This window comes from Harmonia axyridis, chromosome 1 (genome assembly GCF_914767665.1).
Source record: "Harmonia axyridis chromosome 1, icHarAxyr1.1, whole genome shotgun sequence".
NCBI classification, from domain to species: Eukaryota; Metazoa; Arthropoda; class Insecta; order Coleoptera; family Coccinellidae; genus Harmonia; species Harmonia axyridis.
This window is the reverse complement of record NC_059501.1, coordinates 367619-379589: the sequence shown is the minus strand read 5'-3', so window position 1 is coordinate 379589 and position 11971 is coordinate 367619. Positions and strand designations below refer to the sequence as shown.

The 11971-nt window shown below is 35.8% G+C and overlaps 1 protein-coding gene across 6 annotated transcripts; it reads right to left on the bottom strand.

Moving 5' to 3' along the window:
• Positions 1 to 292: 292 nt before the first annotated feature.
• LOC123671096 (neuropathy target esterase sws) lies at positions 293 to 11959 on the bottom strand. 6 transcript variants are annotated; one of them, XM_045604776.1, is made up of 23 exons: positions 11762 to 11958; positions 11265 to 11349; positions 10993 to 11189; positions 10754 to 10940; positions 10552 to 10697; positions 10287 to 10496; positions 9957 to 10148; positions 9702 to 9899; positions 9236 to 9441; positions 8361 to 8616; positions 7968 to 8124; positions 7745 to 7906; positions 7257 to 7669; positions 7038 to 7193; positions 6662 to 6781; positions 6419 to 6605; positions 4940 to 5056; positions 3377 to 3493; positions 2206 to 2417; positions 1729 to 1973; positions 934 to 1033; positions 781 to 834; positions 408 to 610 (listed from the first exon to the last, which is right to left on the bottom strand). In XM_045604776.1, the coding sequence occupies exons 1-22, from the start codon at positions 11861 to 11863 to the stop codon at positions 793 to 795; spliced, it is 3807 nt and encodes a 1268-aa protein (XP_045460732.1). In that variant the 5' UTR covers positions 11864 to 11958; the 3' UTR covers positions 408 to 610; positions 781 to 792. The 6 variants fall into 6 exon arrangements, 5 of the variants coding, with proteins under 5 accessions (XP_045460731.1, XP_045460734.1, XP_045460733.1 ...); XM_045604775.1 differs by lacking the exon at positions 781 to 834 and having other exon boundaries at positions 293 to 610; XM_045604778.1 differs by lacking the exons at positions 781 to 834; positions 4940 to 5056 and having other exon boundaries at positions 293 to 610.
• Positions 11960 to 11971: the final 12 nt, after the last annotated feature.

The following is an 11971-nucleotide window of genomic DNA, read 5'->3' as shown; positions in this document are numbered from 1 at the left end:
AGTAACATAAGTGTCACCTGTGTTATTATGTTACACATCAGAAAATGTGCCAAATGTGTTCATTCAATTTGAAAACACATAAGTGTGTCCTGTGCGATTTTACTTCAAATCAGAAAGTGTATTTCAAACAATATATAGATTATGTTCATTTAAATATTAAAAAACATAAGTGTCACTTGTGTGATTATGCTACAAATTCGGATGAGCATCTCAAGTGACATATAGACAACATATGAGTTTTAATGATTCCCTTCAACCGACTACAACCCCTTGTACTACACATAAGAAAAAATATAAGATAAACATATATTTTACAAAAAATATACAGGAGATCTCTTGTTATTATAAACACGTTTTCTACTGCCTAAACCTAAAACGTTTTGATCTAAATAACAAAAGGTTTGGTAACTTCATATATCAAGTATACTTATATTATAGTTTTTGTTTAAATTAAATTCAAATACGAAACATTTCATACCTTCTACTTAAGACTAAGACTAGCATCTGATTTTCTGATAGGTTTAATATCGAATTCTACCTCGGATTCCATCTCGTTCTCAGAGAGGGACAGAGATCCACCAGCTCTTCTCAAAAGGTTCTCCTTATTCATCTAAAAAAAATATTCCGGTCACGGTTGGTTTATTAAAAATTGGCATCAACATAAATTAGCACTTGTGTTTTAGAATTGCGATACTTAGAAAAAGCAAAGCAAAAGCGAACAAATTCATCATAAACCACCACCAAACTAGCAAAATTAGATAAAGTTAGTACGGTTATTACCAATTACTCGTATTAAAAACTTGGGTAACCATATTCCCTAATAGAAGGTGATATCTATACAGAACAAAACATACTGTTATAGAAAATTCTTCTGATTTGTTAGAAAACGTAAAGAAATAAAGATATCTTTGATAAGGGTGCCACTCTACTCACATCTATTCGACTACCAGTGGGTTCTGAAGCATAACCTCCTCGGCCATCCTCATATTCATCATCGGAAGTACTAGAACTTGAGGATTCATCTTCGTAAGGCCTGAAAAAAAGTTACAGCTTGTGAACTTTGTAATTCGAATGATTATGAACTCTTTTCATTTGAATTTGAAGTGATTTAAATATCAACGGTATAATTATGCTGGAATCAGAAAGAGTTTCCCAAACGTCTTATAGATTCTGTTCATTTTAAATTGAAGGGCCATAAGTGTCACTTGTGTGATTATGCTATAAATTATGAACGATTAGCCATATGAACTCTGCTTAATTAAATTTGAAATGATTTGAATATCAGCTGTATGATTATGATCCAAATCAGAACGAGTTTCTCAAACGACTTATAGATTCTTTTCATTTTAAATTAAAGGACCATAAGTGCCACTGGTATCTTCGAACGATTAGACAAACAACATATCAACTTTGTTTATTAAAATTTGAGTTGATATAAATATCACCTGTAAGATTATCCTGCAAATCAGAAAGTTTCTCAAACAACATATAGATTCTGCTCATATTAAATTAAAGGTCCGTAAGTGTCACTTGTGTGATTATGAACGATTAGCCAAACTTGTGAACTCTGTTTATTTAAATTTGAAGTAATTCAAATATCAACTGTATGATTATGATGCAAATCAGAAAGAGTTTCTCAAACAACATATAGATCCTGTTCATTTTGAATTAAAAGACCATAAGTGTCACTGATGTGATTACTATTAGCCAAACGACATATGAACTTACTTCGACACTTTGCACACCATTTGGGCGAGATCGGTAAAAGTGTAGTTGGATATATCAGGACCTTTCTGAATGTCGGCCGCAGACTTGAAATTGGGGAGGTTGCCCACCATCTTCTGGTCTTCGAAATAGCTTTTACCGTACTGATAACCCACGTCTCTGATTTCGTCGAAACTTCCAAACTGTAGCGTTCTGTATTTGTCAATAGGAGGTCTGATGTATTCGCAATAGTCGCTGTTTTTCACTTCCTGAAAAAAAATGTTTGAATATACAGGGTGTTCCACCATTGACGCGACGCTCTGACATTTTCAAATTTTTTTTCGATATAGCATCATAAGAGCTACATTCTAAAATTGTTCAGAAATACATAGGGTTTGGTTTGGTTGTCTACCAAATTAGAACATAAAATATAGGGTGTGGCATTTGGATTAAGCCCGATTTTAAAGTTAGATTTTTTTGTCAAGCAAGATTGATACTCACCTCCAACTGTCTAACGCAGCTGACATACGTCAGTCTAGATTGAATATCGGGCAAGTTTGGTACTTTGACGTTTTCTGTGAAAGGGTTCCACTTCTTCCACAGCAACCACCAACCGGACAAATCGTCTCCGTAGTTAGTGAGGTCTTGATCATCAACCGAGCCCACGTCTACGGCTAATATGTGGTTGGCACCCAAACTTCTCATTATGTCGGCTAAAAAGTGAAGAAAACATCAGAAATCTATCGATAGAATTCAAAAAAAGTATAAACTGAAAGAATTGAAAAATATGCAGTGAATCACCAATAATTTTAGATATTATGGATTCTATGAAAGCATTACCCTAAAACCCCTTATTAGGATTTTTTCATGTCTATTTCCGATTTTCTGGACTGATTGCAATATGTCTTTTCGAAGCTTATTTCAGGGCCGCAAACCTTGGAGTTATTTTTGGGGTTATATTTATATTTCCTTTATAAATATTTGAAACATTAATATCACATTTTCTGTATTAATACAATGATATAAGCAACAAAGCATAAAATGAAATAACAAAAAGCTTAACACATAACAGTTATAGACTTTGTTCTTCCTAATTCAAGTTATGCAAATTCAAACAAATAAAAATTGTGATGGTCGACCTGCATCAAGACATTTCAGGGAGAAAAGTCGATTGAAGGCATGCGCATTTCAAGCATCCACAGGCAGATTCAGAAATAGGCATGAAAAAATTCTAGTCCAATAAATATCTTCAAGGTTAACTAAAGGCCTTAACTTCACTACACTCATTATGGTCTCTTTCAACTATTGAATTTTTACTTGCTCTATAAGTATCTGTGATTAAAAAATGTCAATAACAGGAAATGTCCATTAAAATTTATAATTTTTAAAGTTGATCTTCTGTCGTAATGTAATAAGATAAGAGAAATCCAAACAAAACCATATCCATTCACTCAAATAAAAAATTCGTGAGATATTTACTTACCTCATGCATTAACAGTTCCAAAAAGAAAATCTCAAACACCACCAAAACATTCAGAATGAAGCAATAGTTAAAAATGAATTGAAAAAATTGGGTTATGCCCATGCAAGACGAAACCGTCTTTGACGTATCAAGGTAATTTTTGCAAATGTCACCCATATGACCTTGAAAGGTTACGTTCTAGAACATTACCTGGTACGTTGTTGGTATAACACCCGTCTACCAACATGTGCCCGTCCCTTGGATCGCACAAAGGAGGAAGAATGCCAACAATGGTCATGCTGGCACGTACGTAACGCCACATAGAACCTGCGGAATCAATCAGACTTCCTTGTATTCGTTTAGATTTCGGGTGAACTCTCAGAGACATGTGCTGGCACGGTCCACGGAATGCATCAACAAGTGGTGTAGGGCTAAATAATGCTTTAGTTCGACAGTTGATCGCCTGACAGTTGACATTTAACATACAAGGTGTTCCGCCAGTCACGCGACGCTCTATTACGGTTAAACGCTGAAATTTTATTCATCAGAGCTATATTCTCAAAATGTTAAGCAATCCACAGGATGTGCCAAAAAAGGGTAGATGACCAAACATATGTTTTTTATTGAATTTTCCGATAGCATGGAAGAAATGAACTCAAGTTCACTTGATATTTAAGTTGATATCAAATTTAAATGAACAGAGTTTATATTTTGTTATGCTAATCGTTCATAATTTGTAGCATAATCACACAAGTGACACTTATGGTCATTTATTATAAAATGGAAAAATCTGATTGTCGTTTGATAAACTCTTCTTGATTTGCAGCATAATCATGCAGCTGATATTTAAATTACATCAAATTTAAATGAACACAGTTTATACGTTGTTTGGCTAACCGTTTGTAGCATAATCACACAAGTGACACTTATGGTCCTTTAATTTCAAATCAACTGATTTTTTATGTCATTCGAATAACTATTTCTGATTTGCATAATCAAGCAGTTGATATTTAAATTCCTCCAAATTTAAATGAACAAAGTTTTGCTAATCGTTTTTAATTTGTTGCATGATTACACAAGTGACACTTATGGTCCGTAAATTTAAAATGAACAGAATCGTTTGAGAAACTCTTTCTGATTTGCAGCGTAATCGTACAGTTGATATTGAAAATACTTCAACTTATTCAACGCTTAACCGGAATATAGCGTCGCGTCAACGGTGGCACACCCTGTATGTAACTTCGAAATAAAGAAAAAAAAATCGTCCAATTTCATCACGAGATTCCAAATCCTTCCCACTTTTTCATTGGTGTTTATGACAACATAAAAAGCGCGCCAAATTGGAATTTTCCTCAACATGACTTAGTGACATCACTTGGAGGTATAAGTGCCATAAAGGAAAGCGTTTATTTTCAATTATTAATTCAACTATTTCCTTTTGTGAAAATCATTCTGGACTAAATGAACTCAAATGCCCTAAGTTTTCATGTCCTTTTTTGTAGGGAAAATAAATCTGTTCAGACTTTCAAAATGACTAACTAGCACATCAAACACTATTTCTTTTCTGTCGATAGCAAACTCTACACCTGTTGTTGACGATGCATCCCAACTACCTCCGAAAAACAATTCCATCCATCCGAATATTGTGATTGGTTACCTTGTTTTCCTGTTCCTTGAGCAAGCGACTGGTACCTACCTTGATAGGGCCACGAAGAAATCTAAATACAGAGAGAGAAGAGGGGGAGTAACGATAGCATAGAGTGTGTTCAGTACCTGGCAGGTTATTGGTATAGCCACCATCTAACAGCAGATGGCCGTCTACTGGATCGCATAGTGGGGGCATATAGCCAGAAAGTGACATTGAAGCTCTGATATACCTCCATAGTGAGCCTACGGAAAAGCTCTATAACTACGTACCCTCTTCAGATATATTACTCAATTTAGATGCATAAAACCACCAAACAATATCACATACATTAGGCGCCAATGGAAGGGATAGTGTTCGTTTGGATAATTTTCTGCATCCAAACTGTTTCAGAAGCTAATAGTAAAATAATAAAAGTAATTTGTCCCGTGCTATTCAGTTACAACAAATACTTAGAACAGTTTCAATATATAAATCGATGTTCACAAATTTCAGAAGCTTTCTTTACAATTAGCAGTTTAGTATTCATTCAGACAACATCAAATAACGAATAACAAATAGTAACAGCAATAAATAAATTAAAAAAAAAACAATTAACAAGATAACCAACAAGTAGTCATGTAACCAAACTTCTATCATGATCATATATGAATAATCATTAAAGTACTATATCATTTTAAAGTTATTGCTTTTATTAATGATGTATTATTATTATGTTGAGATGGATCTTGATGGTGCTATCCTTGTGAATCTTATTTGTCAATTTCCCAATATTTATAACAAAATATGAGGTTACCTTAATTTAAATGACGTGCAACAGACTTGTACACATGAGTAACTCTTATTTGCTATTATTGCTACTCACTAACTGCTATTTGCTATTGCTACTCAATAATTGTTAAGTGTTATTTGATGCTATATAAATGGACACTTCAAGTGATGTGTGTTCTTATATTTTGTGTACTAAATACAGTGACAATGACGTAATGAACTATAAACAAAAATGAGATGATATATATATTTTGAACGACCTACCTAACCATAAAAGTTGTCCCACAATTGAAGAGCTCAAGGACTGTACCAATAGTTTTCTTGGTTTATTGAAATATTTGCATCAAACGTCAGGTGATCCTTCAGGCTTCAGGAATTGAAGCCTGAGAAACACCGACAGATGATTTATTTTGATCCTTGAGCACTATCCCTACACTTTCCTTTCTACAAGTTTACTCCAAAAAAATTAAAAAAATTGTTAAAAATTTAAAGAAACATTGTGTGCAGCTAATATTCTAAATTTTGTAGGTAAATCTATTATCATCTAATTGTTAATGTTGTGAAACATACAGGATAACCAATCACAATAATGAATTTTTCTGAACAATGAAGTACATGTAATAGTGTAAACCACTCAACACAGTGAATGAATGAAAGTATGTAAACAATCTTTCAAAAAAAAGTAAAACTATTTTTCCAATTAAATACTGATAGATGATTATGATGTTTGAAAAACTAAATATTCTTTATTCCTGCACAAAGGAGTGCCTAATACTATTTTCGAAAGATCGTTTGTACTACAGAACATCTGATCTACATAAATCAAGAGAACTTACCATGGTAATGGATTCTCATACCGGAAGAGGTTATATCTGTTGTTACGGTAAAATAAGGAAGCCAAAGATCCTCTATATAAGTTTCTCCGAAGGCTGATTTTAAAGTTTGATTGAAATCTCTACCGCTGAACATTGAAGTAACCGGATAAGTTAGATCAAGGATCTGCCTCCACCACTGAGTCATTTTCTGCAATAATTTTCTATTTGATCCATTGAATCTTTAACAAAAGCAACTGGTTTTACCTTGGACCATTCCCTGGCTTTTTGAGTCATGGTTGTGATGTTCCGCTCCTGACACCATAGCGCGCCCATGAACGCCCCTATACTGACTCCGCCCACCATGTCGATGGGGATTCCAGCTTCCTGAAAAAAAAACATACTTTTCAGGATTAGCTACACTCTAGTGAATCCTATTTCAAAACAAAGATGAATCTTTCTACAGAAAAGATTTTGATAAATTAGAGAAGCGTTTGAATACAAGTATCAATTTTGGAGGTGACTATGTTGACGAATGTTGTGGGATTTTTGAGGAAAAACATGTATTTTTACTGGTTAGATCCGGCACTTATTGAATTAAGTGAATAGTCTATAGTAAATCTTTAGTTAAGTCAACCAATACCTGTATGGCCTTGATCATGCCAACGTGGGCGGCTCCTCTGGCTCCGCCCCCTCCTAGAACCAATCCGACCGACTTGCCAGTGAGCCACCTGGCCAATCTGGAGAAATCCGAATGTACGTTCGGTTCCGACGAGCACACCTTCGAGTACAGCTCATTCTGTAAATAATAAAAATATCTTCGATCTTACCGCCATTCCCACTACCCCAAAGCTTTACTTACAATCCTGTAGACGGACTTCCTGGAAAACATCCTGTTCGGACACAAGATGTGGTGGTGGGAGGACACCCAACTCCTCATGTTACGCCAGACGACCGTGTTCGAGGGTTTGCCGCCCTCCCTGTGGAGCAGCACCAGCTCCTTCTGCGTCCTCATGGCCAACCGCTCCATCTCCTTCTCCACCTTGCCCAGGGTGGGCGTGTGGTCGCCCAAGCCCACTATGAGGATGCAGTCCGCCTGACGGATGCACCTCTGGGTCCATGCGCTCACGGTGTGGTCGCACATGTACAGGCAGATCTTGTGCTGATCCTCCTGCTGAGCCAACCAAGAGGTAAGCCGATACTCGTTGTTCGGGTCCATGATGGAAGAGCCCAGGGTCTTCTTGATCACGTCGGAGGTCAGCCTCAAGGTGGGGCCTGGAAGTTTTGGAACATACCGATAGATCTTTGACTTTTACCGCATTATCTAAATTCTCTTTAGGTTCTACCCACCTATCACATGCAGGCAGTGGTAAAGCTCGTATGTGAAGGCCACCAACGGTACCTGCTCTGAGGCTGCAATGATTGCGACTGTTGAGAAGTTGTTCAGCGAAGATCGAGGTTCGATGGTCGGACTCCTTGCAGATATATTGATACTGGGCGTTTTCCAGGAACCTTCGATAAATCAGTTTTAGTTAGTAAGAAACAGAAATTGTACCGGCTGCCTTTGACATACCCAATATCCTATGTCCTAAAAGATTAATCAGTCTAGTTACCACTATCGGATATCTCAGCTTGATAGCGTTGAACAATCCCTCGGGCAGTTTGGCCAGTTCGGAATCCCTGACTGCGATCACAGTTGTGCTACGTATCGTGTGGGTCACCATCTCCACCTTGGCAAAAAAAATTAACAAAACTTCAGGTTTTTTTTTAACTGTACTGGGTGTCCAAATTCGATGCTCACTGAAAGCATCTCGAGAAATATAAGACTAAAATGTTCAAGGATCCAGATTTCTTTTTTCGAAATAATGAGATATCAGAAATCTTGAAATGTGCCACCAATTTTCTGTCTGCTGAGGCCACTAGAATACAGTTTAGTACAATTTCAATTCTATGAAAGAAGACTTACCACACCGATCAAGTCACCTTTGCCATACTCGCCAACCAGCTCCTTCTTGCCGTTCTTGTGCGTTATGACAGACCTGAGCCGACCAGACAGAACGATGTAGGTGGAGTCGCTCTCCTCGTCCTGTCGGTAGATGGCGCGACCCGACTCTATGAACAGCCAGTCCAGTGCGAAATCGACCTGTCTCACGAAAGGCGACAGTCGCTTCACAATCATGCTAGCTATGTACAGCACCACCTTCGGATCGTCTTTCATCAAACTGGATAGATAAAAAAAACACCGCTAATTTTACAAAATGGATCATAATTTGTTTCTGCTCGAAAAATGTTCCGAATCCAAAGATTATTCAATAAAAAGCTTAGTTAAAAGCTCGAACATTTGAATACTATAGCTCAGGTAAAAGCTGGAGCTATAGTATCTCTACACTTAATATAGCTTCCAATGTTTGAGCTATAGTATAATTAATATTAATAATGTTTATGGTAATAGTATGGTAAATCCTTAGTGAAAATGTTGTTCAATATAGCTCCAAATTCCACTGCACGAAGCTATAGTATAGTTGACCCTCAGTAAAAATCTTGTATAATGTAGCTAAACATAGCAAACGAAGCTATAGTATAGTATTGTAAAAATCTTGTTTAGTGTGGCTATACTATAGCATATTATAGATATATAGTATAGTGCAGTAAATCCTTGATAAAATTCTTGTATAATGCAGCTATACATAGCAAATGAAGCTATAGGGTGAACCTTTAGCGAAAATCTTGCATAGTGTAGCTATACTATAGCTCCAACATCCACTATATCAAGCTATAGTATTGTAATTGTGAAAAATGTTAATCAAAATGTCTGGATAATGTACGAAAATAACAACTCACGAATAAAACGTATTCCTGGAAATCATGGCAACTCTACTGTAATGCTTGGCCTTGACTGTAAAGAAACTGGGTTCACCCGTCAACACCGCAAGACCTCCAATTATCTCGCCAGAGTAAGAAGTGAACAAATGTTCCTCCTCCTCTTCGGTGGTGTTCCTCTGTAGTACATTCAGGGCCCCGGATATTATGTACACCAAAGCCACGTCCTAAAAATATGAACAGCATTATTGAGTGAATGTTATACTACTTATACGACGAAAATTAAAGGGGCAGTATTTAAAAAAAAAAAGGCTCTATAAATATTGATGTTTCTATTTATTTTGAAGGTTGGTACGTCTATTTCAGTTGACAGCTGTCAAGTCAAATACAAATATCCCTAAAATTTCTAACCTAAAAGGACAAATGTCAGATTTATTTCTGTAGAGTAAATTAATGAAAAATTATGGACTTTTATTGTAAATCATACCTTATTGGAGTCTTCCTTCACCAAGAACGTGCCTGCCGGCATTTCCCTAATCTCTATCTTTCCAGTGAGTTTCTTATCGTCTTTCAGTCCCAGTTCCTTAACAAAAGCTTCAGTGGCAATCTCAATTAAACAATCGGAATCCGTGATCTCGTGCACAGAGGCACGTTTCTTCTGATGGCTCATGGTGGACTCCCCCATCTGAAAAATACACACCGACCGTAAGAATATCAGTCGGGGAAAGAAAAATCAGCTCACATTTGAAGTGCCCAGTGATTCGTTGTCATTTGGTGAAAACTTGTACTCGCTAGTCTTCTTCCCATGAGGTACGGGTATGGGTTGAGATATGGTGGCAGCACTGGGAAGATCGGTCATTATCGAGTCTTCTTTTTTTCTCTTAGACGGGGAGCTGTTGATGATAAAGCTCCTACTGCTTTTGAACTTTGTCCCCTTGGTAATGAAAGAAAACATTAACTCATTAATTTTTTTTTTTTTTTGGAACAGTAACTGCACCATATACAGGAAGAAGATTGAGATAAAAAAATTATTATTTCACTTCCTTCAAATGTAGCAACTAAAATCACTAACCTGATTGAATAATTCAGAACTGAGACCGAGGTACTCGTGCAGAGCGGTAAAAGTGACCCTCTGCAATCTGATCATGATGACCTGAACAACTCTTATAAAGATATCGGGGTATTCCTGGAATATGTCATGGAAGGCTGCCATGGGTAACTTAACAACTACAGAATCTTCTACGGCTTTGGCTGATACAGTCTTATAATGGTTGCGATGACCCTAGAAGAAAACCAGTGAGTATTTGTTAAAACCTGAAGAGGTTTTTTGAACTTACTGTAAGTACGTCAGTGAAACTAAGCAAGGAGGTCACCGATTCCCCTGGTTTCACTATTTTAAGTGACAAGTTTGCTCCATCGTTTGAAGCAATATAGACGTTTAACTTTCCACTTTGTACTATGTACAAATTTTCATCTTCATCACCTAAAATAATATTTAAAATAACATGTCCAAAATGAAGAAAAATCAGTTTGACCTACCTATTTTGAATAAAAATGAGCCAGCACTAACGTTCAAAATCTCTGTATGTTTACAAAGTTTCAAAAAGACAGGCTTCTCAAAGTGGCCAAAGACTCTTATACTCTGTAGCATGATGAGGGCATCTGGAGGCATTCTATCATCAGTTAGCATGTCTTCTTGGAGATACTCAGGTGGGGGCTCAATAACCTGAAAATAAACAAATATAATACAATTTAAATAAGTTGTGCTGTGTACCTACTTTCAACTGCTCTGCATCACTCTCTTTCTTCAAGTGTAGTATTTTTCTGGCTAGTTTCATCATCATTTTACGTTTTTTACCTTGTCCCGAGATGTTTTTGACTTTCCTCAGCATTTTTCTACCATAAAACAGTGCTTTATCCCTTTTACGAAATCTTATAATTGATTCTTCTGAAGCTTCCTCTTTCAGAGAAAAAGCTGTAAATAGATTTAAGTGACAAATACCCAATTGTGTAAAAATTTACCCAATTATGTTATAATGATTGATTTTACCTTTTTTGTGCAATTTCTTGACACATATTATGACAACTATAGTAGCTGAAACCAATAAAACTACAGCTAAAACAAAGTTGAACACCTGAAACAAAGAGATAAAGAACATTTTAATTCCTAAATTTTTCAAGTTTCATCCACCATTTCAAAACAATTGACGATAAATAATATCTCTATGAAATGTTGAAATAACCAGAGAATATCAGGATACTGGATATTACAAATATTATGAGCATTACAAAAGTCAATTACCATTGATAACAATGGTTAATCAATTAATTGACTTTATAATAAAGGAAACTTGAAACGATCATATATTTCTTATTGGATATTTCTGTAATAATGAAAGATCTACGAAGATAAGCTTAATTGAATTTTGAAATTAAAGGAAACAAACATCAACACTATGTAGTATATTATGTAATAATAATAATAATTAGATTTGTGGAATATAAATAAACCAGGGATAACTTCGAATTATTTGTATATTTTCCTACCTTGTGATCTTGTATAAAAAATATAACTGTTGTAATCCATGTCGTTTCGAGTATACTTCCAAAAGAGGTGTGAATATTATCTATCAAATTCATGACATCCATTATTATACATTCATCACTAAAGATATTCGAAAAATCGAAAATATAATTCAAAGAAACAAAGTCATCTTTCTACATCAACTGTCATGTGAATGATTAATGTTATTTATG

Coding starts and splice junctions, on each gene's coding strand:
- LOC123671096 (XM_045604775.1), bottom strand. CDS start 11,863: ATGGATGTCATGAATTTGATAGATAATATTCACACCTCTTTTGGAAGT. Junction 7,907..7,967: donor TTTAGGACATAGGATATTGG/GTATGTCAAAGG, acceptor GATTTATCGAAG/GTTCCTGGAAAACGCCCAGT. Junction 7,670..7,744: donor CCACTGCCTGCATGTGATAG/GTGGGTAGAACC, acceptor CAAAACTTCCAG/GCCCCACCTTGAGGCTGACC.